The sequence below is a fragment of the Papio anubis genome, chromosome 4 (assembly GCF_008728515.1).
Source record: "Papio anubis isolate 15944 chromosome 4, Panubis1.0, whole genome shotgun sequence".
NCBI classification, from domain to species: domain Eukaryota; kingdom Metazoa; phylum Chordata; class Mammalia; order Primates; family Cercopithecidae; genus Papio; species Papio anubis.
The window spans coordinates 143,928,953-143,954,480 of NC_044979.1; the positions used below are offsets into that span (position 1 = coordinate 143,928,953).

Genomic DNA, 25,528 nt, shown 5'->3' on the forward strand with positions numbered 1-25,528 from the left:
GCCTGGCCGAGTCCTCCTCTATCTCTTGCCCAGTCAGGCCTGAGGTTCCCACAGTAAAGCACCAAGAACAATGGAGCAAGCGGGCTGGGAGCTGGGGAAGGGGCCCGGGCCACACCATTCCTGGTGGAAGACAGACCCTGGACTCCACCGATGCCAGAGCTCATCTTGACACCCCAGCTGCACCTCTTGGGAGTAGGTGCAGACAGGCTTGGGGGTGAGGGCCTGGGGATGGCCGCTGAGGGCACCGACCCCTCCCTGGGTTCCTGGGGTCGCCTGTCACTTCTGCCCCTACACTGGCCATTCCCTCTGCCTGGACATCGCTTCTCTGCCGGTGACCCCATGTTCCTCCGAGTGCGGGCTCCACAACCCGTCTCCTCCCGCACTCAACCGCCACAGCCCACACATAAGACGTTCACCCCGCCTGTCCCTCCTCCCTCCCCGCCGACAAGACGTTCACCCAGCGAGGGCCCGGGGGTCTGGCGGAGTCGTGGACACCCGGCCTCCTCCCCACCACAGAGGTCGCCGCTTCCCTCCACCGTCCTGGGGTCCGGGGCAGGCCCCGTGGACGGGCGAAGGGGCCCCAGCGCGAGGCCTGGTCCTCAGCGGGAGCCCCCTGATGAACGAGGCCGGGCTGGGGTTCGGGGAAGGGTTAGGCGGCGGGACCTCGGGGTCACCTCCCAGACCTGGCCGGGGTGTCCAGGAGCGGGGCGAGGTCGTGGGCGCCCCACAAGTGTCGAGGGCGCTCCCGTCCCCTCCCTGCACGCCCGGTCCGAGACCCAGCTGGGCAAACCTCCGCGACCCGCGCTTCCCAGCTCCGCGCCGCGGCCCCCGCGTGACCGGAAGTTCCTCCCCCCGCGGGCGCGGGCGAGGCGGGGCCGGCCGGCGGCACTTCCGGTGCCCACGCGCCGCCGTCGCGCAGCTCCCGGGCCGTCACTTTGTGTAGCGCGGGGCCCGCCGCCGGCCCGCAGGCCCCGGCTCCGGTGTCCGGCCCGCGGCTCGGCCAGCCCGGCCCGCGCGGTGAGTGGGTCTCGTGGGGCCGGTGGGCGGCGGCGCAGGCGGCAGGTGCGGGCGGGCCGGGCTTGCGCTCGGGGGCGGTGGCGGCGGCGGGGCCGGGCTGGCCCTCGACGCCCGGCGCGGGGAGGCCGCGGGGAGGCGGCGGGGCAGGGTCCTGCGGGGTCGGAGCGGAGCGCGGGTCGGGCCTTCAGCCGCAGCGCCCCCGCCTCCCGGACCCCCGTCCGGGCCTGCGCGTTGCGGACCCCCGGGGCCGGTTCAGGCAGGAGGTGGAGGGGGCAGGCCCGGGAGGCCACGCGTGACACCTCGGGGTGCTCGCCCACGCCTTCTCGGCCGTAGCGGCAGGGGCTGGGCCGCGGCCGCCCCCAGGACACACCCATCCAGGAGGGGCTGTCACCGTCTGGGTCTCTGCAGGAGGAGGAGGCTCCGGACGCCCCCTTGGGGGCGGGAGGCGCCCGGCCCGTCGCCCCAGGAGCCCGCTTTGTGACCTTGGGGGCCTTGTCTGGGCTTTCCCTCATCTGCAGAAGGAGCCCCGGTGGCCTGCTCGTCTGTCTTCTGCTGCCGGCAGGTGGGTAGGGACAGCCATCCCTGAGATTGGATGGGGTCTGGGCTGTCCCGCGTGGCAGCAGAGGTAGGAAAGGGGCTGGGCTTTGGTCGAGGACCCTGATGGGCAAGAGGAAGTGCAGATACCAGGAGAATGAGGCCCCCAGCTCTGCTTGTGTGGGGAGACCTTGGTGCTTGGTATGGTTCAACAAGTGTGGGCAGGTCTGGGGAGCCAGGTGGGGTGGTGAGGGGGCTACCCTGGGGGACCTGGGATGGCCCCCATGGAAATAACCTGCACCAGGAGCAAACCCAGGAGAGTAGGGGGATCCAGAATCCGAGGACAGACAGTGAGGACTGTGGTGGTCGGGGAAGGAAGTCTTCCAGGAGGGCATGAAGACCCGAAGGGCTCTGAGGGCAGTGGGGGCCACCCAGAGGGAATGAAGGGGGCTAGACACAAGCACACCCCCACATCTCCCACTCTCCGAGTTGAGTTTCCCTGGCTTTGGAGCTTTTGTGGAGAGTTTCCATCCACTTTCAAGCTTTTTCTCTTCTTCCTATCCTTGTCTCCTTCCCTTTTTCTCTTGGAAGATATCTTGTCACCTCCCATTCTAAATGTTGGCTGTAGCACCGTATCCTAAAGTGCAGTAGCCTGGTAGAAATGAGGGTTTGGGGCCGGGTGAGGTGGCTTACGCCTGTGATCCCAGCACTTTGGGAGGCCGTGGCGGGTGGATCACCTGAGGTCGGGAGTTTCAGAATTGAGGGTTTGGGATGAAGTTGGTGATGCCCCCTGTGGCCTCTGGTTTGGGATTGATGCTGAGGAGGCCCCCTGTGGCCTCTGACCCAAAGTTGGATGCCGAGGGAAAGATGAGCAGTGTTTACAGTGGACTGGCAGGCTGGCAAGAGGAGGGAAAGAGTGCGGGTCTGGGGGAGGCAGAGATAACCCAGGGAGAGTTGCTGGAATCTAAACTGCCCGGCCCGCTGTGGTCTGGTTTGCAAACCATTCTGTTCTGAATCTTGGGTTGGGGACGATGTGTGGCTGTGTTTCTGACCTCTGTAGGAGCTGGTCCTCCACCTTCTCTGGTCATCCGTGGGTGGACTTCTTGGGAGAAAGAACTCGGTGTCCTCTTTGGAGGCAGAGACTCCCCACTGCTTCTGGGGGGGGATTTGTAAGGGTCCCACCAACCAGCAGTGGTCAGCCTGTTCTGGAACAGGACAGTAGGGCCAAAATGCTGAGTTTTAAAAATCCTGTGTCCATCACACTGGCTGGCGACTTTAGACATTCTTTTAGTAAGTGAATGCTTCTTAAGTGTTGGTGTGGGGGGAGTCAGACATGAGCAAAGGGAGCTTCTCCCGCCCTGGAGCTGACCATACTCAGGGAGAGAGATGATAAGACAGTCTCATAAGTGTATTTTTAAGATGTGGTAGGTGCTGCGAGGGAAGAAATACAGGGAACTGTATCACCACTGGGACCCAGGGAGCTGCCTCAGAAGATCACTCAGGAAGAGGGGAAGAGAGTTCCGGGGATGGGGAATAGCACACATAGGGCCTGAGATGAGATGAACATGCAGCCACTTTATTCTAAAGCCATGAAGTGTTCTTCTGTTGTGTCCTCATATTGGTGGCCTGGCTCTGGGAGTTGAAAGTTGCTGCTTCAGGTGGTGGCCAGGCAGGAGACAGCTCTGCCGGGCTTGGCATGGCACCTAGGCCCAGCCTGAATCTGCGGCCTGAGGCTTGAAAGAGAAAAGCCCTCCTCTGGGCCTCAAGTGGGTGGCGGTTGGGAAACCATTGCTGAGTGTACCCAGCGCCCTGAGTGCTGGGCAGGGCCGTGTCCTCCTGGAGGTGGCTAGCATAACACGCAGAGCATGCGTTTCCACACTTCAGGCGTCTTCACGCGCCAAAGAGCTGTGAACACTGAGAAGGCCGGCTTCTGGGAGAGGCTGGAGATTGGGGTGGTGCTCTCAGGCATAGTTCTGTGACTTGAGTCTTTGGGGGTCAGTGATTCTGAAACTAGAAAGGGGGCTGGAGCCACTGAGGGGGCACAGGTGACCTTTGGGACAGAGGTGGCTTCTGGATGCCTGTGTGTCCCAGCCCTTGACTTGGGTGGGCCTGTGTGAATGCTCAGCGCTTCCTGGCTTTTAAAGCAGTGTGGATTTTAAAGCAGCGGCTCAAAGCAGTTCAGGAAACGAGTACGCGCCGCTGCTATGGTTTGGGTGTTTGTCCAGGTGTCAGGCTGTTCTTGCGTTGCTATGAAGAACTACCTGAGACTGGCTAATTTATAAAGAAGAGGTGAAATTGGCGTATGGTTCTGCAGCCTGTACAGGAAGCATGGTGCTGGCATCTGCCTGGCATCTAGGGGGCCTCAGGAAGCCTTTAATCATGGTGGATGGTGAGGGGGAGTAAGCATGTCACATGGCGAAAACAGGAACAAGCAAGAGAGAGTGAGTGGGGAGGCGCCACACACTTAAAGACGACCAGATGTCCTGTGAACTCAGAGCGAGCACTCATTACTCACTGTCTCCAAGGGGATGGCCTGTCCCCATGATCCAGTCAACCTCCCACCAGGCCCCACCTCCAGCATTGGGGATTACGGTTCAGCATGAGATCTGGGCGGGGACAAACATCTAGGCACCATCAGTCCCCTTCCAGTCTCACGCTGAAGCGTGATTTCCAGTGTTGGAGGTGGGCCTGGTGGGAGGGGATTGGCTCATGGGGGCGGATCCCTCATGAATGGTTTAGCACCATCCCGTTGGTGATAAGGGAGTTCTCAGTTCATGAGAGATCTGGTTGTTTTAAAAGAGTGTGGAGCTTCCTCTCTCTCTCTTGCTGCCCCTTTGCCTCCTTCCGTGAGTGGAAACTTCCTGAGGCCCTCCCCAGAAACAGATGCTGGTGCCCTGTTGGTGCAGGCTGTTGAACTGTGAGTGAATGAAACCTCTTTTCTTTATAACTTACTCAGCCTCAGGTATTCCTTCACAGCAATGCAGAAATGGCCTAACGCAGCTGCCTAATTGATAGAGAAGTGATGGGTTACGGAGGGAGAGGTAATCACGGAGCAGCTTTCTCCTGTGTCTGTAAGAACACCAGGTGTGGTGGTCTGGACTGTTCTCATGAAGGCCACTCAGTCTTGTTTTAGGAGTTCTGTGGCAGACAGTGTCCACTGCTCGAGCTGGATGAACTAGGGGGGGCCCAGTGCTCTGTGTGGCCTAGTGGCCTGACATTCCAGGATGCTTCTGGGGCTCATGGCCTCAGCCCCTGGATTCTGGGCTTGGCTCGCTGTGGAAATGGCCCTGTTCAGGCCGGAGACACTGATGGTGTGTATCCTGGGTGACGGGCCGGGTCTCAGGTTTATACCCAGAAAGGAGCCACCGAAATGGACTCATCAACTCTGTGACTCTGCCCTGCCCTCGGGACCCCACAGGGGCTGGTGAAGGACACGCAGTGGGGAGGGGCCAGGGGTCCCAGGGCCAGCAGATCCCATCCTGCCGTGTCCATGGCCCTGGACCCTGGACCCTGTGTCAGTGTGGCTGCCTCTCCCCTGAGCTTCTGGGCTGAGCTGTCCCTGATGTCAGTAAGAGAGTAGGACCCTGTAGCCTCTGGGACTTTGATAAGTCAGCCCTTAAGAGTCTCTGATCCCCAAACTTGAAATGTCACAGGCATTTCCTGTCCTCCTGATGGTCTGGCAATGAGCTGTGTGTCTACCATGCACTGCACTTTTCACAGAGCGAGGGCTGAGGGCACATGAAGGTGACGCTGGCTCGCAGCCCCCGCTCTCCCATGTCCTGCAGGAGGGAGCCTGACCTGCTGGCTTCTCGGCACCTGTCTCTCCTCCCAGCCCCGTCGTGCCTTGCAAGTGCCTGCAGCCTGTCTGTGCTGAGACCTCTTGGCGTTCCCTGCTGGCCTGGTTCATGTGTGTTGAGGACCAGGTAAGCGTCTCTTTGTTCTCGGTATCCTTCTGGCTAAACATGGGCCACCCTCGGGCTGTGTGATGCTTCCTTGTGGATAAAGACTGGGAGAAATGGCTGATTTACTCCAGGAAAGAGCAGCAGTTCACACCAGGCATGTAGTTCTTGGTAAAAAGGAGTTGAGACTGGCATCCTAGGGCTCATGCGGAGGGGCTCCTGGGGCAGCCTTTCTGGGTACGGAATGTCTTGGTGGTGTGGGGGAAGACTGTGGGAAGGCCTGGTCCTCCCTCATCTCCATTGCCTTCAACTACATAACAGGAGGAGTCAGTCCTGCTCCCTGCACCCCTGCCAGGCTGTGGGCGACCCTGTGAGGGGACCTGTATGGTGTGCTGAGAGCAGCGCATCACTGGCGTCCATCTGCGTTTCAGGCCACGCGGAGGCTCACTCCCAGGGAGGATGGCGGCACTCCACACGACTCCCGACTCCCCAGCTGCCCAGCTGGAGCGGGCAGAGGACGGGGCAGAGTGTGACCCTGACCAGGAGGAAGAGGAGGAGGAGGAGGAGAAAAAGGGGGAAGAGGCGCAGGAGGTGGCAGAAGAGGAGGAGGAGATAGTGGTGGAAGAGGAGGAGGAGGGTGTGGCAGAGGTAGTGGAGGACACGCAGGTGGAGGAGGTGGCCGAGGTGGAGGTGGAGGCGGACGTGGAGGAGGAGGACGTGAAGGAGGTGCTGGCAGAGGAGCAGCATCTGGCATTGGGGACCCAGGAGCGACTTAGCCATGGTGGTGATGCCAAGTCCCCAGTTCTTCAGGAAAAGGGTAAGAAAAGCAGCCAGCCTTGCGGAGGAGGTGAATGGGGCTGAGGTGGACCAGGCCAGGGACCTGGTCAAGTCAGGAGGGCTCTTGGACTGATAGGGTGGAGCTGAAGCCCGGCTTTGCAGTGAGGGTGTTTCCGGGGCTCCTGGCCCTGCAGGCTGGGGGCTCAGGGCAGCTGGCCCTAAGAGATCTCTCCCCGCAGGCCTGCAGCCTTCCCGGGCTCCAGCCACTCCTAGGGATGAGGACCTGGAGGAGGACGAGGAGGAGGAGGAGGAGGAGGAGGATGAGGACGAGGATGATTTGCTGATGGCTGGGTCTCAGGTGAGCTGCCCTCTCCATTTGAGGCTTGGGTAACCTAGGCAGGGTTCCCCCTGGGGCCTCAGCACCTGCTGTCTGGAGACATATGTTGGCAGTGGCCACGGCACTGGGGTCCCCAGGCTGGGCCCTGGCCCTGAGTTGGGAGGGGGCCACAGGAAGCGGCTGGGTGTCCAGCCCCAAGCCCAGGGGTGTGGTCCTGCTCTCCTGAGCGTTGGATTGTCCTGATCGCTTTGGCTGCCACCCACTCAGCGGCACTGTGCACAGCGACTTCAGAGGCCTGGCTGTCCCCCAAGGCTGGCCACTCCCGCACCTGGAGTGCCTGTCACATGTCCAGGGTCTGGGTTCCTGCTGCCCAGACAGGTCAGGCGCCAGTGCCCACGCTCAGTTTAGCTGCTCCTGCTTGTCCACACAGGAGTGGGCCCTCCATGGCTGACGTGGCCGTTGCACTGGCTTGAGCCACACTGCATGAAGAGGGGAACTGGGGGCAGGGCTCATTGTCTCCTGACCTCTGCATGAGCCACAGCTCTGCCCTAGGAGCTGGGTCATTCAGCCTCTTTGAGCTTGAGTCCCCATTCTCTGGCTGGGATCTGGCCCCTGCTTTCCAGGGCTGTGGCAAGGCCTGAAAGCCCTCAGTGCCATCTGGGCATCTATGTCCCCGACACCCACGCTGGAGGGCCTCAGTGGCCTCAATCATCCGTGGCTCTTTGTAAAGGGCTCCCTCAGCTTCTCACCTGGGGCTCTGTTTCCCAGGGGCTGGTGACATTTGAAGACGTGGCTGTGTACTTCTCCCTGGAGGAGTGGGAAAGGCTGGAAGCAGACCAGCGGGGCCTCTATCAGGAAGTCATGCAGGAGAACTATGGGATTCTGGTGTCCTTGGGTAAGGACGGGACCTTTAGTCCCCAAGAGGCAGCCTGTGTGATGGCTGCCAGGGGCTTAGCTGTCTGACAGGGGGGCTTCCGAATCCCAGGGTCTTTGCAAAGGTGGATGCTGGGCCCAGTCCACCTCCCAGGGAAGCCCTAGGACCTCATGGCCTCTGGGTGGGGCGGGGGATGTCACTGGCCAGGCAGCGCCCTGAGCCAGGTGATACGTCTGTGGAGGCAGTCTGACTCTGGTCTCTGTGGCATGGCCCCTGAAGCCTCTGGGGGTGAGGAGGGAGAGGGAAGAGGAAGAGTGTGGGCATCTTGCAGGTGAAGGTGTTGGGGGGGCTTGGTGGGAGGAGAGCAGGGGAGGACAGGGAAAGGTTCAGAGGGAAGGGAATGCCTGGACCCTTCGGAGCAGGGAGGGGTGGGGAGGGCTGATGCTGGGAAGGTGGAGGTGGAGGGGCACTGAGCGGTGGCACAGCACGGGCCATAGGGCAGCGGAGGGCCCACGGGAGCTGCCTGTAGCCGTTGTCTGTTCTCCTGGCAGGATACCCAATCCCCAAGCCTGATCTGATCTTCCGACTGGAACAAGGGGAAGAACCTTGGGTCCCAGATAGCCCCCGACGTGAGGAAGGAGACATCGTCACTGGTGTCTACACAGGTGAGCGCGGATGGAATTTCGTAGTTTGTGCCGACAGCTTCTCGGAGCTGTTGTCAAACTTTGGCCTTCACCGAGCTCTCTGCAGACCTGGTACCTAGTGCCTCTGACTGCGCCTCTGACCATCTGTGCTGAGGAGTGAGGTATGGAGGGGGTCCGTGGATATGGGGGTGGCCGGCCTGTGCCAACCTCTGCCTTTGCTGCCTGGCTTCTGGTGGTTCAAGTTCCAGAGAGGTCTGAGGGCTATAAGGTCCTTAGAGAACCTAGAGGCTCCTCCTAGGAACCTTTAAAAATGATTCCCTGTCCCACGTTGGAGCCCGTGAATTTCTTTGCATGTGAGGGGCCAGCTGTCAGGTGGTCGGCCGAGCCAGGGCAGGCGCAGGAGCCCAGCACGCCATCGCGGAGGCCCTTCTGATGACAGCGCTAGCTGGTCCTCCTGCTTCTCCGCCCACTTGGCCGCGTGTCTGGGAAAAAGCTCCCCACAGTCTCCCTTGCTCTCCCTGGAGCACCGTGGGAAGGACTCTGACCGGGGTGGGCAGCTTGGGGCATTCTGGAGAGGAGGTTTTGGAGTGATGGGTGCAGAAGGCGTTCAGGGTGGTGAATTTTCCTGGAAGCCTCAGGCCCAGCTCTAGCTCTGCTCCTTCAACTCTAAGGCTCCGTTTACTCATCTGAAGAAATTGAACTCAACTCAGGTTCCCACTGGAGGATGCCACACTGTCAGTTGCGTGGAGGTTCTTAGTGGTGTCTGAGGGGCTCCTAGCGTTAGAGAGCTCTGCAGAGGCCCCTGCCCCACAGGTGTCTGGTTTGGGGCTGGGTGATGCCAGTCAGGAGGGGCAATGGGTAGACTCAGAGCACCGCATAGATGTGTTTTCAAATGAAAATACTGGTGTGTGGTGGCTCACGCCTGTAATCCCAGCACTTTGGGAGGCCGAGGCAGGCAGATCACGAGGTCAGGAGTTCAAGACCACTCTGGGCAATATGGTGAAACCCCATCTCTACTAAAAATGTAAAAATTAGCCGGGTGTGGTGGTGTGCACCTGTAGTCCCAGCTACTTGGGAGGCTGAGACAGAAGAATCGCTTGAACCCGGGAGGTGGAGGTTGCAGTGGGCCAAGATTGCACCACTGCACTCCAGCCTGGTGACAGAGTAAGACACCATCTCAAAAAAAAAAAAAACAAACCATCAGATCTCGTGAGAACTCCCTCATCATCACAAGAACAGCATGAAGGAAACGGCCCCCATGATCTGATCACCTCCCACCAGGTCCCTCCCTTGACATGACACTTGGGGATTACAATTGGAGATAAGGTTTGGGTGGGGACACAGAGCTGAACTATCATTGAAGCCTCCTCTCTGTGTCGTTGTAGGAGGCCTTTCCTGCTGCCATTCTCCAGACACTTGGGGACCCTCTTGGAACATTTCCTAGGCTTCAGTCAGGAGTGTTCTGGTTGGCAAGAAAGATCACTGCTGCCCCAAGATGAGTGTGGGATGTGGGTGACGCTCTCAGGAGGAGAAGGGGACACAGGCCTGTGGGTCCCGTCCCTCAGCATGTGGTCTACTTGTGCTCCTGTTCTCTGTGCCTCTTGGAGGGTTAGGGGTAGAGCCTTGTGCAGGCTTGAGCCTGAGTGGTTCCCTTTCAGTCCAGGCGACAGGACCCTTGTGGCCTGTGCACCTGGCTGGGGTTTGCAAGCTCCCTGGGGCTGGCTGTGCCAGTGCCCCCTGCGCCCCCTGTGGCTGCTCATCGTGCTGGGGCTGGTAGGCCTGGGATGCCCCTGGCCCTGAGTGGGTGTGTAAGGGCAGCCTCTGAAATGTGACCCATAGCCTGTGTACTGAGTGGCTACCCTCCCCTGGTGCTCCCCACTCCCCCAGTGCTCCCTGCCTCCCCTGCATTCATTTCTGGTGGGCTGAGCTGGCTGAGATCGCTGGGGCAGGACAGAGGCTGACTGTGCCCAGGCTGACAGAGTTTGTTCCTAGACTGGAGTCTTGCAAGAGCCAAGTGTGTCCCTCTCTTGGGCTCCTTAATGAGTTGGGCCACAATGACATCTGGGCTCTGGCACTGCGCTCATCAGGACCCACCCCTCCTGAGGGCTGCTGAAGTCCCCACCTGCCCTTCAGCCATGCTCCAGCCCCACACTTCCCCTCCTGCCCCTCCCCTGCCCTGCCTTTCTTCTTACCTGGCTTAGATCCTCACCCTGGTTGAACCCTGTTTTCTGCCGGCTCTGGTCTGCACTGGAGCAAGAATGTGCCTGGAGAAAATTGTGGCTGTGGGTGCCTGCAGGCCTTACGTGGCTGCCAGTGGCCTTGGCCTGGTAGGCCAACCCTGTACTTGTGGGGCTGCCTCTCCACCCTCTGAGATGGACCCCCTCAGCCACTGCAGACTGACCCTTCTGAGGTCACCTGCCCCAGTGAGGGGCAGGACCAGTGCCTGTCCTCAGAGGAGGCCCCCTCCTTACAGACCTGGCAGCCTGGCCAGGGCCATGCAGCTGGTTCAGATCCCAGTGCAGCAGATGTGCCCGAGAGCCCTACCTCCGCCAGGCACCAATGTGTGGGGCCAGTGCCACCCTCGTCTCCCTGACATTTTGCAGAAAGGCGGGCTGCTAATGCCTATGAACTTGGGCGTGTCACCCTTGTCCACCTCCTCCCTTTGCTGCCCCCCATGAGGGAGGGTCTCTCTGAGGCCATCTGGAGTTTGTGTCTGGATAGAGAAAGTTGCACCAGCCGGGGGAGGGGAGGGAGCAGGTGTTGGCCTCACTCGGAACTGACTTCCACAGCCTGCACTCCAGGCCAGGCCTTAGCGGATGGGTTGTCAGAGGGAGAGAAGCGGGGCTGTTCAGTCAGCTCACTCTGCAGACTCACCGTGGGGCCCAGGTCAGGTTGGGCCTGGAGGGCAGGTTCCAGACTCCAAGATGGGCAGAGGTTGCCCAGGGGTGGGAGTTGTAGATGGTGGCGCCTGCTGCCATGGGTGATGTGTGTGGGCTGCACTGAGCAGCATCCCTGAGTGATGTGAGATGTGTGTGGCGTCCCATGGCAGGTTGGGACCGTGTCTTCTGGGTCAGGCATGTGGCTGTGGGGCCACTGTCTTCCCCACAGCCCCTGTGATTAGTGTCCTACATAGGACCCCCACCCTGTGCCCAGGGCAAGGCACTTACCGGACGTGTTCCGGGGGCTCTGCTGCTCGGGACATTGGCTGGCCCCTGGGATTACCACTGCCTCCTGCACAGTTAAACCAGGGCCTGGGGATAGAAGCTGGAGAGGCTGCAGTTGTGTTGGTGGGATTCTGGGTCAATGCTCGGCTTTGGTGATGCCGATGACCACCCTCCCTAGGGATCTTTGTGCATCCAGGGCCTCCCTGAGGGCCTTGGCACTGCACCAGCCACTGGTGAGCAGGAAGGCCCTAGTGTGGGCTGGAGGGTGCCCCGCCCCTCCTGTGCAGTCCAGGAGGCAGCCTGCCCCCGGGGCACAGGGCTGGCCAGGGGCCTGTCTAGGGTTAGGGACTGTGGCCCAGCCTCAAGAGGAAAGGCCTTGGTGGGGATCTGTGGCCACCAGGGCCTGATGGCAGGAAAGGAGCATCACCTGACATTTGGGGGACAACTTGAGCGATGACCAACAGAAAGCATGGGATGGACAGCAGGGGCCTCGGCATCTGCAGGGACCCATGGTGGCAGCAGCACCACCTGACCCTGGGAGGTGCTTCTGCAGCCGCGTAGCAGATGTTTATGGATGTGCATTTCATCCTTGCAGCAGTCCCACCAAGTGGATTTATCCACTGGTGCTGTTATCGACCCATTTTACAGATGGGGAAACTCAGATTTAAGGCCTTGCCCAGGGTCCCATGGCCAGTGTGTCGTAGGAGTAGAATTCACACCCAGGCAGAGCCCAGGCCCTCCAGCTGCCTTTTGAGGTGAAGCCAAGGGTGAGATGGTGTAGCATCCCGGCCTGGCCCCTGCCATCCTGATGGAACTGAGCAGATGTGGGGCTTCAGCCTGCAGGAGGGTTACTGTGGTGGGCGCAGTGGAGTAGTGAGCCCTTGAGGAACATCTCAGCATTAAGATTTGAAGGGAAACCTCTAAAGACGCCAGTCATGCTAGGGAGCAGCTGTGCCCAGTGCTGGTGCCTGTGGAGGGAGGTGGGGGAGATAGTTCCTGTGACAGCCCCAACCCCAGCCCTGAGGCCTTTCATTCATTCCCTTGGCACCCAACCTGCTGGGGTGGTCTCCCCTCCATCAGCTCCTGTCACCTGCCACTGGATTGGGGGGGGGTCTTAGTGTTCCCAGTTCAGGACACAGGCTGTGAAGGTCCTTGTGGCTACACTCTGGAAGCTTCTCCCTCCCTAGACAGTTAACTTTGAGCCTCTGGTCGGCCTCTGCTTTTGATCGCTGAGCCTTGTGGTCCCTCGGGATCTTCCTGGAAGCCTAGCTGAATGTTGCTAGGCCAGAGTCCTCAGGCCTAAAGGTGAGGTGCAGGGGAAAGGGACCGCTAGCCCCAGGGTTTCCTCTCCTCTGCTGTCCCCTGCGTTCTGGAGGAAGCAGGTGTGTTGGGCACCCTGGACTGCTATCACATGGTTTGTGCCCCAGTGCCCTCCAGCTGTTGAGAAACATGTGCCAACCCCTCCTAGTCAGCCTCCAGTCTTGGGTCTGATGAGTTGAGCTGTGAGGAGGCCTCACTTAGATCTGAAAAAGGGCTTTGGATCTGAGAGCCAGCAAACGCCCTTGGGGCCATGTCCCTGGAGTCCTGTTGGCTGAACACCCTCAGTCAAGGATGTTCCCATCCACTTCGACAGAGCCTGGCCTGGGGCAGGCTGGTCTCCCTCTGGGACCCTTCCCAGGGGCCCTGCTACTTCCTGGGAGCTCCCCTCAGAGTGCAGCCAGCTCAGACTTCCCAGGGACTTGGATGCCCTTCCTGTCCCACACTCGGTGTCAGTGGTGGCCTATCACCATGACATATGCTGAAGTATGGCCCACCCTTGTCCCAGTTGTTGGACAGGCGGCATGCCAGCTCCAGAGCTGGTGGGAGGTGCCCTCTCTACAGAGCCTACTGGGAGGAGGGCTCCCTGCCTACCTCCCCAAGTGAGAGGCTTCCTTGCTGCACTGAGGATCAAGGGAGAGGTGCTGGGAGGAGCCTCCCAGCTGTGGGCAGCTGAGACTTCTGTGGGCAAGGCCGCACTTGGCCTGGGAGTCCAGTTCTTTGAGGCTTATTGTACAGTAAATGCTCGTTGAGTCTTGGCTGGTTGCTGAGGTGCCGATGCATCTCGCTACAAAATCGTAGTTGTTCCTAGGCTTGAACCTTCCCCGTTTGGAGGCATCTCTAAACCCAAGACCTGCATCAGAGCCTGAGGGTCAGATCCTTTCCAGCTCTCTGCCAGCCTCCCTACCCTGTAGGGTTGGGGCTTAGGGCTGGGGTGCAGCAGCCTTCCCGGACCTGGGGAGCGTTGCTGCCAAACGGGAAAGGGTGACCACTGATGGGGACTGGGCTTTTCTTTGCTGCTCTGTGCACAGAGTGGCTGTGGGTGGCAGTTCGAGGTGGACTCAACTTAGTGACAAGAAACCTTTTTATTTCAAGCTTACGTTTACTATAATAGTAAACCGAGACAGTATCATGAAATGGGAAAGATGAAGTAACCCATTTTCTGACCCTTTTCTATGATGCCTGTTTTTTCACAGTGAAGCCAGGCCTGTGTGGGTCTGTGTTTTCCCGAGGCTCTAGGTCCCTATATGGAATGCATGTGGGACAAGGCAGTGCCAAGGCCATGCAGCCTGGTGGGGGCCAGTGTGCGACATGAGGGGCCACCCGAGGCGCACTGGGACCTCCTGGGCTCCAACTTCCCCCCTAGGGCAGGACTCAGTGGTCTAAGTTTATCCAGCTAGGTGATGGCTGAAATGGGCCAGTGCCTTGGCAGGGGACCCAGGTGGGGTGAGGACGAGATTCCCACACCAGCTGTGGGAGCTGGAACCTTCCAGATGCTGAGACTGTGGGGTGGACACCGGGCAGGGTCCATGAAGGTGCATATGGGGCCACAGGCCAGGTGTCATCCCTGTGTTCCCTGTGACTTAGTGCCTGCTCCATAGACATCAGTTCCCTCCTGGGTGTGTCATGGTGTCTTAGGTGTATCAGCCATCAATAGGAGCCCCACCAAGCCAGCTCCATCTACATGCACTTTGCTGCCCGCACAGGTGCCTCGGAGGGCCAAAGGGAGAGGGCAGGGGTGCAGCTTGGTGGGAGAGGGTCTGAATGGGGGAGGCTGAGCAAACCTTAGAGCTGACAGGCCAGGCGTGGTGGCTCACACCCGTAATCCCAGCACTTTGGAAGGCCAAGGCAGGTGGATCACCTGAGATCAGGAGTTCGAGACCAGCCTGGTCAACATGGTGAAACCCGTTTCTATTAAAAATACAAAAAAAAGTGGGCGGGTGCGGTGGCTCACGCCTGTAATCCCAGCACTTTGGGAGGCCGAGGCGGACAGATCACAAGGTTAGAAGTTCGAGACCAGCCGGGCCAATATGGTAAATCCCTGTCTCTACCAAAAATATAAAAATTAGCCGGGTGTGGTGGCAGGCGCCTGTAGTCCCAGCTACTCGGGAGGCTGAGGCAGGAGAATCACTTGAACCTGGGAGGTGGAGGTTGCAGTGAGCCGAGATCACACCACTGCATTCCAGCCTGGGCAACACAGCAAGACTCCGTCTCAAAACGAAACAAACAGCCGGGCACGATGGCTCACCCCTGTAATTCCAGAACTTTTGGGAGGCCAAGGCAGGCGGATCACCTGAGGTCAGGAGTTTGAGACCAGCCTGATCAACATGGAGAAACCCCGTCTCTACTTTAAAAAAAAAAAAAAAAAAAGAAAGCTGGGCGTGGTGGCATACGCCTGTAATCCCAGCTACTGAGGAGACTGAGGCAGGAGAATTGCTTGAACCTGGGAGGTGGAGGTTGCGTTGGGCCAAGATTCCGCCATTGCACTCCAGCCTGGGCAACAAGAGCGCAATTCTGTCTCAAAAAACAAAACAAAACAAAATTTAAAAAAGACTAGGCGTGGTGGGTCACGCCTGTAATCCCAGCACTTTGGGACGCTGAGGCGGGCAGATCACCTGGGGTAAGGAGTTCGAGACCAGCCTGGCCAACATGGCAAAATACAAAAAATAGCCAGCTGTGGTGGTGTGCGCCTGTAATCCCAGCTACTAGGGAGACTGAGGCTGGAGAACTGCTTGAACCTGGGAGGTGGAGGATGCAGTGAGCTTTAAAAAACAAACAAAAAGCCAGGCGTGGTGGCATGAGCCCATAATCCCAGCTACTTGGGAGGCTGATATGGGAGAATTGCTTGAACCCAGGAGTCGGAGGTTGCAGTGAGCCAAGATCGAGCCACTGCACTCCAGCCTGGGTGACAGAGTGAGACTCCGTCTTTTTAAAAAAAAAAAAAAAAAAAAAGCTTAGCACTGACAAAGGCAGGTTCTCTGTGGAGGGGGCCGCAGGCTGCGCTGTCTTCCAGGAAAGCCAGGGAGGGGGAGCTCTCGGGAAAACGGTCCCAGCGTCTCCACCTGGTTTTCTCAGCACAGGATCCCTGCTTGGTTCTCACCCCTTGCTAGAGTTTGCCCCATTCCTCAGCAGGTGGCAAGCCCTGGAGGGAGCCTGCGGTCTGGAAGAGATGTTGGACGGGAGCCCTGGCTTTCCTGGGAGGGACAGTTTCGTGTGCTGCGTGTCCCCAGGTTCCTAGCTGGGGGCGGCGGCTTTCCTGCCCTGTGCCTGTTCAGGACTGGCAGTGGGGCATGGGCAACCACTCACTTGGCGAAAGGAAGTGCCCTGTCCGACTGAAGGAAGGTCCTGCTAGTGGTGTCTCAGAAGCCCTGATTCTCGGGGCAGGAACCTTCCAAAGGCTCCTGTCAAGTTCACTTACCTCTCTCTTCTGGCCTGCCTTTGTCGTCTTCAGGAGCCTGGTTCTGGACGGACGACATAGAGGACCACGATGAGGAAGACGACGAGGACTTCCTGGCGGAGGTGGCTGAGGAGGAGAACGAGCCCCCAGGGCTCTGGTCGGCGGCCTACGGCGTGGGGGACGTGCCTGGGACATGGGGCCCCGACGACTCAGATTCGGCGCAGACTCCAGAGGGGTGGGGCCCTGACCAAGGCGGCCTTGGGGTACTGGCCGACGGCTCTGAAGGGAAGCCTTTCCTGCACGGCCGGGAGCCGGCTGCGAACCTGCTGTCGCCCTGGGCGTTCCCCGCTGCAGTGGCTCCGCTGGCCGGGCGGCCCGAGACCACGTGCGACGTGTGCGGCAAGGTCTTTCCGCACCGCTCGCGGCTAGCCAAGCACCAGCGCTACCACGCGGCCGTCAAGCCCTTCGGCTGTGAGGAGTGCGGCAAGGGCTTCGTGTACCGCTCGCACCTGGCCATCCACCAGCGCACGCACACCGGCGAGAAGCCCTTCCCGTGCCCGGACTGCGGCAAGCGCTTCGTCTACAAGTCGCACCTGGTTACGCACCGACGCATCCATACGGGCGAGCGGCCCTACCGCTGCGCCTTCTGCGGCGCGGGCTTCGGGCGCCGCTCCTACCTGGTCACGCACCAGCGCACGCACACGGGCGAGCGGCCCTACCCGTGCCCGCACTGCGGCCGCAGCTTCAGCCAGAGCTCGGCGCTGGCGCGGCACCAGGCGGTGCACACGGCCGACCGCCCGCACTGCTGTCCCGACTGCGGCCAGGCCTTCCGCCTGCGCGCCGACTTCCAGCGCCACCGACGCGGCGGGGGCTGTGCGGAGCCGGGTGGTGACGGCCCCCGGCGGGAGCCCGGCGAGACGGCGGCCGCCGCGGGGCCGGAGGACACCGACCCTGGGCCAGAGGGGCCGGGGGGACCTGAAGCTGGTGAAGCGGATGGAGAGGCGGAGGCCGCGGCCGAAGAGAGAGAAGAGGCGGCGGTGGCGGCGCTCACCCCCAGCGGCAAAGCGGACCCCGCGCCGGACCGGCGCTTCCTGGAGCTGGGCAACGGCCTGGGAGAGGGCGAAGGCCCCTCCTCCCACCCGCTGGGCTTCCACTTCCCGGTGCACCCCAAGTCCTGGCTGCACCCGGACAGCTTCCCGCTCCTGGGCCTACCCGACTTCCGAGAGCGGCTGCCGGTCGACGGGCGCCCGCTCCCGGCGCCCCTGGGGGGCCCGCTCTCCCTAGTGGAGGGGACCGGGCTGGCCTGCGACCCTTTCGGCGGCGGCGGGGCCGGGGGCGGCGGAGGCGGCCTGCGCGCGTTCGGGCCTGCCGTCGGGAGTCTGCTCGCGGAGCCTGCGCCGGCCGCGCTGGCGGAGGAGGAGAGCCCGTGGATCTGCTCGGACTGCGGCAAGACGTTCGGGCGCCGGGCGGCGCTGGCCAAGCACCAGCGCTACCACGCGGGCGAGAGGCCACACCGCTGCGCCGATTGCGGCAAGAGCTTCGTGTACGGCTCGCACCTGGCGCGCCACCGGCGCACGCACACAGGCGAGCGGCCCTTCCCGTGCCCCGAGTGCGGCGCGCGCTTCGCCCGCGGCTCGCACTTGGCGGCGCACGTGCGCGGGCACACCGGCGAGAAGCCGTTCGTGTGCGGCGTGTGCGGCGCGGGCTTCAGCCGTCGCGCGCACTTGACAGCGCACGGGCGCGCGCACACCGGGGAGCGGCCCTACGCGTGCGGAGAGTGCGGTCGGCGCTTCGGTCAGAGCGCGGCGCTGACGCGGCATCAGTGGGCTCACGCCGAGGAGAAGCCGCACCGCTGCCCCGACTGCGGCAAGGGCTTCGGCCACAGCTCGGACTTCAAGCGGCACCGGCGCACGCACACGGGCGAGAAGCCCTTCCGCTGCGCCGACTGCGGCCGCGGCTTCGCACAGCGCTCCAATCTGGCCAAGCACCGGCGCGGCCACACGGGCGAACGTCCCTTCCCGTGCCCTGAGTGTGGCAAGCGCTTTTCGCAGCGTTCGGTGCTGGTCACGCACCAGCGCACACACACGGGCGAGCGGCCCTATGCCTGCGCCAACTGCGGCCGCCGCTTTTCGCAGAGTTCGCACCTGCTCACCCACATGAAGACGCACCGCGGCGCCGCCGCAGCGCCGAGCTCGGGTTCGGCCCCAGCTCCCGCGCCCAAGCCCGAGGCGGCCGCCAAGGGGCCGTCCAGCGTCGGCCCGGGGGAGCGCGGCAGCGCCCTGCTGGAGTTCGCGGGCGGCACAAGCTTCGGCTCGGAGCACCAGGCCGCGTTTGCCGGGCCCTCTGGCGCCTACAGGGAGGGCGTCCTGTGAGGGGCCCGGGGCCGACGGCAGCGCAGCCTGCAGGGCCACCGGCCCCTCGCTCCTCGGGCCCCGGGAGGCTGAGGGTCCCAGTCCTGGGTGCGGTGCCTTCCCTCAGCCCCCGCCCTGCGGCCCCGGGTCTCTTGCCCGCCGGGTCCGTGAGCTCAGCCGGAGACGTGGAGAGCTCTGGAGAGAAGAGCAGCGCGGAGGCAGCGAGGCCTGGGCGCCACCCCCACGGAGACTGCGATATCCCCTGGGTGGGCCCGGGCTGTGAAGCAGGGCGGTAGTTGGCGGGCGATGCTATTTATTTCACCCGAATTCCGACTTCGGTGGCCCAGGGAGCAAGGGACTTGTGCGTTTGCAACCGGCTGTGGCGGCGAGGGAGGGGAAAGCCCTTGCTCCACGGGAGGGTGGGGTCCAGTCACCCAGGTGGGCCAGCGAGATGCCTGGGAGGCCGGTGGGTTTGGCTGACCACTTCCTCTCATTCCTTAGTGGGAGATTTAGGGCCTCCCGGTCATCCGAAGGTTTAATTGCGCGAGGTGAGGGGAGGCCTTGTAGGTTTCCAAAGGGCGGAGCTCCAATGGGAAAACTTGAAACTTGTCGTCTGCAGATATTTATTTCCACCTCTCGTATGGCCTAAAGAATCTAGAAGAAAAAAGCCAGATACCAAACTTACGGCCAGGCAGACGGGTCGCGGGTGTTGACAGGGTCCTGAGGGAGTTTGAAGCCTTATTCTCGAGCCGCCTGCTGTCCTCTCCACACGGGCACAGAGGGCACCCGGGCGCCCGCTGCACCGGTTCGGTTTTGGTCTCTGCTTCTCTCAGTCCTTTGGTACTTTCACCTCCTTCAGCCGGAGGTGGCAAACTCAGACATCTTTGGGCACCCGAGGCCCTCGCAGCCCTGAGCCCCAGCTTTCACTTCCCTGGGCTGCCCGTCTCCCGGAATAGGCAGACGCTCCGTCCTCGGAGCCCAGCGCTCACTTAGAGCGACTGAGGTTGGTTGAAGGATCTTCCCCCACATCCCATAATTAGGGCCCTAGGACACCCGCAGGTCCCTTTAACTCTGCTTCTGTCATTACACTAGAACAAGTAGTGTTTCTGTTTAGAGTCCCATTTCACAAATTGGTTAGTGGAGGCACCCGTGTCCTGGCAGCTTGCACAGTGGCTGTCCACCTCTGGGGGGTGTGGACCTGAGCCGTGGCTCAGTGACAAACCAGGCACCCAACTATGCAAGGCCCCTGCCTGGTGGGCGCCCCACCCTCCGCACTGGGCCCATGGAAGCCACTGGGCAGGCAGCTGGGGTGTAGTTCATGTGAAGCCCCCCTCCCCTCATGCTTTTGGGGCCACTGTGAGTGGGGCCAGGAAACGGATTTTTGGTGCAGCTGCATTTCCTTATAGACCTAGTTCCTTCCACGTTAGTGTAGACATGGCCTTGGGGGCTGAGCGCAGCAGCCAGGCTGCCTGGGCTGGGGGCGGGTAGGAGGCACGGTAGTTGGTGGGTGGGAAGAGGGCCTGGGTGGTGGCAGTCAGTTAGCCTGGCTGGGTGAGGTTGCGGGGCGGGGTGGTGAGGAGAGCAGGGGTCCCAGGGAGGCATCGGGGTGCTGGGTAATGGCCTCAGCCCTGGGTTTCTCCTCTCCCTGTGGGACAGGAGTCTCAGAAAGGGCCAATGGCAAGGTGGGCTCGGGGGCTCTGGGATCTCAGCTCTAGCCCTATATGGCCAGGATCTGCTGTCCCTGCCCCTCCTGGGCCCCAGCAGCTGTCCTGCAGCCGTTGGCAGGAGGGCCTGGCTTTAATAAAGAGTGGACAAACTGAGCTTCTGACTGGACTCCATGCTGTTGCCACTTCTTGGAACCTGTCGGGGAGGCTTTGCGCGGCCTCAGGTCCAACTTGCTTCTGCACATATTTTTAAAAGATTTTCTCTTTTAAGAAATTAGAATCGGTCCTAGGATGGCCCATGAGGAGTCAGCCCCAGGCCAGTGTGGCCCTGTGCTGCCCATGCTCACCGTCTTCCTTGGTGGCCCTCACCCTCTTCACACTTGATGTAGTGCAAACACCTGTCTTGGGCCATTACTGTTTGTGAAGGTGTTGGCTAGGCTTCTGGAGGCCAGAGTGAGGGGCCAGGTGCCCTTCCTGGTGATCCAAACACATTCCCAGTCCTTTCCTCAGAGGCCCCCGCACCATGTGGCTCATCCAGGGCTCACCTGCTCCAGTACCAGGGCAAGGTGCACATCTCCAGGGCCCCAAAATGCCTTCCTTAAAGCTGATTTGTTGATTTCTTTATTCTTATCACATGGTAACCCACGATCAGATCTGACCCTCCTGTCCTTTCTCTATGGGTCTGAAAAATAAGAACTGCTGTAATCAAATGTGATCTGGAGGCATCAGAACAGAGCAACCTAATACTTCTTTTCTCACCCAGGCTGGAGTGCAGTGGCGCGATCTTGGCTCCGCCTCCCGGGTTCAAGCAATTCTCCTGCCTCAGACTGCCAAGTAGCTGGGATTACAGGCATGTGCCACCATGCCTGGCTAGTTTTTTGATATTTTTAGTAGAGATGGGGTTTCACCATATTGGCCAGGCTGGTCTCGAGCTCCTGATCTTGTGATCTGCCTTCCTTGGCCTCCCAAAGTGCTGGGATTACAGGTGTGAACCCCCATGCCCGGCCAGAGCAACCTAACATTTCAATAGAAAAAAAATAAAGCTGGGCATGGTGGTATGCATCTGTATTCCCATCTACTTGGGAGGATCTCCTGAGACCAGAAATTCAAGGCCAGCCTGGGCAATGTATTGAGACCCCATGTCTGAAACAGACTTTTGAGTGGCAGACAAATACAAAGACCTAGTTTAAAAATGCAACCCCTTGAGGATCTTATAGTCTAGTCAGAAAAGTTAAATGAGGCTGGGTGTAGTGGCTCATGCCTGTAATCCCAGCACTATGGGAGGCCAAGGTGGGTCCCTTGAGCCCAGGTGGATTCCTTGAGCTCAGGAGTTCGAGGCCAGCTGGGACAACATGGCAAAACTCTGTCTCTATAAAAAATACAAAAATTAGCTGGGTGTGGTGGCGCATGCTTGTAGTCCCAGCTACTCTGGAGACTGAAGTGGGAAGACTGCTTGAGCCTGGGAGGCAGAGGCTGCAGTGAGCTATGATCTCTCCATTGCACTCCAGCCTGGGTGACAGAACAAGACCCTATCTCACCAAAAAAAAAAAAAAAAAAGATTTCCCGATACAACTTAAAATTGACTGTCCAGCCAAATACTTACAAAAAAAAAAAAGTTTATAGGGAGAAAAATACCTACTACCCCCCCATCCAATGGTCATAGAAAAAAGAAGTAGACACCCTTTATTGCCAAGGAGGAGTTAAACCCTAGTGACCTGTGAAATGTGAGTCACGAAAGGTGGCACTTAGAGGGGTCCCTCAACCCTGAGCATCATTTTTCCGTCCACCTACCTTTGTTACGTCCTTTCTCCCTTGCCTGTTTCCCCAACCTTCTTTTCTGATTCCTTTTGTCCTGATCTTTTCACTTAACTCATCCAACATTTCCTTCTATCTCCTTTTTTCTTTCTCTAATTGGCTACATATGGAATAAAGTATTTTGAATTACTGGGTTATATCTATTAAATAAAGCTTTATGATCTTTGCTCTCTTTTTTTTTTTTTTTCCTGATTATAAAAATACATACTAGGACCAGGCACGGTAGTTCACTCCTGTAATCCCGGCACTATGGGAGGCTGAGGCGGGTGGATCCCTTGAGCCCTGGAGTTCGAGACCAGCCTGGACAACATGGTGAAATTGCTACCAAAACATTAAAAAATGTTAGCTGAGTGTGGTGGCATGCACCTGTGGTCCCAGCTACATGGAAGGCCGAGGCTGCAGTGAGTCAAGATCCCACCACTACACTCCAGCCGGGGCAACAGAGTGAGATCCTGTCTCAAAAACAAAAGCAAATTCTCTAACTCAGTGAATTTGAACACTTCTGACTCGTGATCCACAGTGAGAAACCCATTTTCCATCATTGAACCTGAGTGTGCGTATGTGATACACACACTTAGTGCACCAAAACTTACCTTTACTGCGTTTTTAAATTCCACCTCTTTCCATCTATTTCATTTTCTTTAAAGCCAATCTCAATTCATGATGAGTCAGGATCTGCAGTGTGAAAGCCATGGTTTGAATCCCTCTAAGCTGTAGCTCATCACACCCCCTTCTGAGCAGGACCTGCACCCAGCTCCAGGAAGGGGGCTTGCCCAGCGTTCAGCAAAGACAGGCCAGGGTGGGACGCATATCAGGAAACGCTTTGGTGCAGAAGCACCTCTGTCTGAGCTACCTGCATTTAAGGAGGTGCTAGCCATGAAGAGACGTGGGGCAGCCCTTGGTAAACTGGACGAGTAAGGCAGCCAGGACAGTGCACCTTCCTGCAGGCCCAGAACTCCTTTTCTCTCCAGGGACTGGGCATTGAGGTCGCTGCTGCTTCTGGGGACCCAGGAACTCGGGGCTCTTTCCTTTTCCCCCTTGTCCTCCTCCCTGCCCTGTCCCCTCTCAGGGAGAGATTCCAGGACAGATAACAATGGCCGCTAATACATGTGTCCCAGACTCTGTCCTGAGAGCTTTATGTGAGTTAATTCCATTTAGTTCTCACAATGTTATTGTCATTCCCGTTTTGCAGATGAAGAAACCGAGGCATAGAGAGGTTCAGTCATCTGCCCCAGGTTTGAATGACATGTGACCCCAGCATGCTTAAGGGCATTTCCGAATTTGCTCTAGAGGGAGCCGTGCAAAGACCAGGCTACTGCAAGCATGATGGTCGCATACAAGAGCCTGTGCAGCCAGGCTCTGTTGCTGCAGGCATGTAGTGGGGTGCAAGCTGTCTATTGTCTGTTTCAGTTCTGCCTGCTGTTACAAATGACACCTCCCCCAAAGCACACACACACACTTGGTGGGTTACTATCACAGCCGTTTGACAATGTGCAAAGATTCCAGGGATCAGGAATGCAGGTGGCCACAGCAGGGCTGGCTTTCTTTCCCTGTTTCTTCACTTCTAGGACCTCAGCAGGGAAGGGACTTAGCAGTCGGCATCATGCACCTGTAATTGGGGCTGCAGTAACTTGGCAACTAGGACTGTCCGCTGGCATGCACACAGGCGTCCTCCTGTGTGGCGTGGCTTCCTCAGCGTACTTGGATTTCTTCTATGGTGGCCTTGAGATCTGAGCATGTCCCACATACGAGGCAGAAGCTGTATGGCCTCGGGCCGTGCGCAGTGGCTCACGCCTGTCATCCCAGCACTTTGGGAGGCTGAGATGGGCAGATCACTTAAGGTTCAAGAGCAGCCTGGCCAAAATGGTGAAACCCTGTCTCTACTAAAAATACAAAAATTAGCCAGGAGTGGTGGTGCATGCCTGTAGTCTCAGCTACTCAGGAGGCTGAGAGAGGAGAATTGCCTGAACCCAGGAGATGGAGTTTGCAGTGAGCCAAGATCACACCACTGCACTCCTGCCTGGGCTGCAGAGTGAGACTCTCAAAAAATAAAAAATAAAATAAAAGAAGCTGTATGGCCTCATCTTAGAAGTTGTGCACCACCATATCCACCATACTCTACTGACTGGAGCTGATTCAAAGGGTGGGACACAGACCCCAATTCTCAACGGTAAGAATGTCACAAAATTTCATGGTCATTATTATTTTTTTAAAGCACAAATACTTTTATATTCAGCCCCTGGAGAGCCATCACATGTTTGAAAAGTTAAAACATGAACCAAAGGATCTAGTTTTAAAGACACAGCAATGAGGCCAGGTGTGAGGTTTTGTCATCCCAGCACTTTGGGAGGCAGAGGTGAGAGGATTCCTTGAGCCCAGGAGTTCAAGACCAGCCTGAGCAATAAAGCAAGACCCTGTCTCTACAAAAAAATAAACAACAGCCGGGTGTGGTGGCATGCGTCTGTGGTCCCAGCTACTTGGGAGGCTGAGGTGGGAGGCTCGCTTGAGCCTGGAAGAGGGAGGTTGTAGTGAGCTGAGATCGCGCTGCTGCGTTCAAGCCTGGGTGACAGAGCAGGATCCCATCTCAAAACAGAACAAAAAACCCCGCTATGATTGGGTGAAATCCTACCCATGTAATAGAATTATCCATATTAGTAACAAAGTATAAAATGAAAGGAGAGTCTCTTAGAAGTTTGAAATTCTTCTGCAGACAGTTTTTGTTTGTTTGTTTGTTTTTTTCCCACACTCTGTTGTCCAGGCTGGAGTGCAGTGGTGCGATCTTGGCTCACTGCAAGCTCTGCCTCCTAGGTTCACGCCATTCTCCTGTCTCAGCCTCCCGATTAGCTGGGACTACAGGCGCCCGCCACCACGCCCGGCTAATTTTTTTTTTTGTATTTTTAGTAGAGACGGGGTTTCACCGTGTTAGCCAAGATGTTCTTGATCTCCTGACCTCGTGATCTGCCTGCCTCGGCCTCCCAAAGTGCTGGGATTACAGGTGTGAGCCACCGCGCCCAGCCCAGTTCTGTCTTCTTTATTCAAGAGGTTTGTAGTCATTTTCAGAATTCACTCCAGAGCCAACTTTTTAATTTTAGATTTTAGTATCAGCAAACAAGGCTGGTTGTGGTGGCTCATGCCTGTAATCCCAACCCTTTGGGAGGTTAAGGTGGGCGGATTGTTTGAGCCCAGGGGTTTGAGACCAGCCTTGGGCAACATAGCAAGACTCTGTCTCTACTAAAGATACCAAAATTAGCCAGGCGTGGTGGCACACCCCAGTAATCCCAGCTACTTGGGAGGCTGAGGCACGAGAATCATTTGAACCTGGGAGGTGGGGTTGCAATGAGTCAAGATCATGCCACTGCACTCCAGCCTGGGTGACAGAGCGAGACTGTGTCTTGAAAAAAAAGAAAATTAGTATCTTCCTTCTTTCCAGTGTAGACTAAAAAAATTTAGCATCTTCCGGCTCTGCTGTGATTATTTCACATTGCATACCTATATCAAAATATCTCATGTACCCCATAAACATATACACCACCTATGTACCCACAAAAACTAAAAATTAAAAAACAGTATCGGCTGGGTGCGGTGGCTCACGCCTGTAATCCCAGCACTTTGGGAGGCTGAGGCGGGTGGATCACCTGAAGTCGGGAGTTCAAGACCAGCCTGACCAACATGGAGAAACCCCGTCTCTACTAAAAATACAAAATTAGCCAGGCATGGTGGCACATGCCTGTAATCCCA

At 58.5% G+C, this 25,528-nt stretch overlaps 1 protein-coding gene across 3 annotated transcripts; it reads left to right on the top strand.

The window, feature by feature from the left end:
- The first annotated feature begins 885 nt into the window (after nucleotides 1-885).
- ZNF316 (zinc finger protein 316) lies at nucleotides 886-20,131 on the top strand. 3 transcript variants are annotated; one of them, XM_009202586.4, is made up of 8 exons: nucleotides 886-1,017; nucleotides 1,426-1,579; nucleotides 5,384-5,474; nucleotides 5,882-6,267; nucleotides 6,467-6,585; nucleotides 7,333-7,459; nucleotides 7,990-8,103; nucleotides 16,015-20,131. In XM_009202586.4, exons 4-8 carry the CDS (start codon nucleotides 5,910-5,912, stop codon nucleotides 18,330-18,332), a joined length of 3,036 nt encoding a protein of 1,011 aa, XP_009200850.1. In that variant the 5' UTR covers nucleotides 886-1,017; nucleotides 1,426-1,579; nucleotides 5,384-5,474; nucleotides 5,882-5,909; the 3' UTR covers nucleotides 18,333-20,131. The 3 variants fall into 3 exon arrangements, with proteins under 3 accessions (XP_009200850.1, XP_009200849.1, XP_003895760.3); XM_009202585.4 differs by having other exon boundaries at nucleotides 889-1,017; nucleotides 5,337-5,474; XM_003895711.5 differs by lacking the exons at nucleotides 886-1,017; nucleotides 1,426-1,579 and having other exon boundaries at nucleotides 2,306-5,474.
- Nucleotides 20,132-25,528: the final 5,397 nt, after the last annotated feature.

Coding starts and splice junctions, on each gene's coding strand:
- ZNF316 (XM_003895711.5), top strand. CDS start 5,290: ATGAAGGTGACGCTGGCTCGCAGCCCCCGCTCTCCCATGTCCTGCAGG. Junction 6,268..6,466: donor CCCAGTTCTTCAGGAAAAGG/GTAAGAAAAGCA, acceptor CTCTCCCCGCAG/GCCTGCAGCCTTCCCGGGCT. Junction 8,104..16,014: donor CGTCACTGGTGTCTACACAG/GTGAGCGCGGAT, acceptor TGTCGTCTTCAG/GAGCCTGGTTCTGGACGGAC.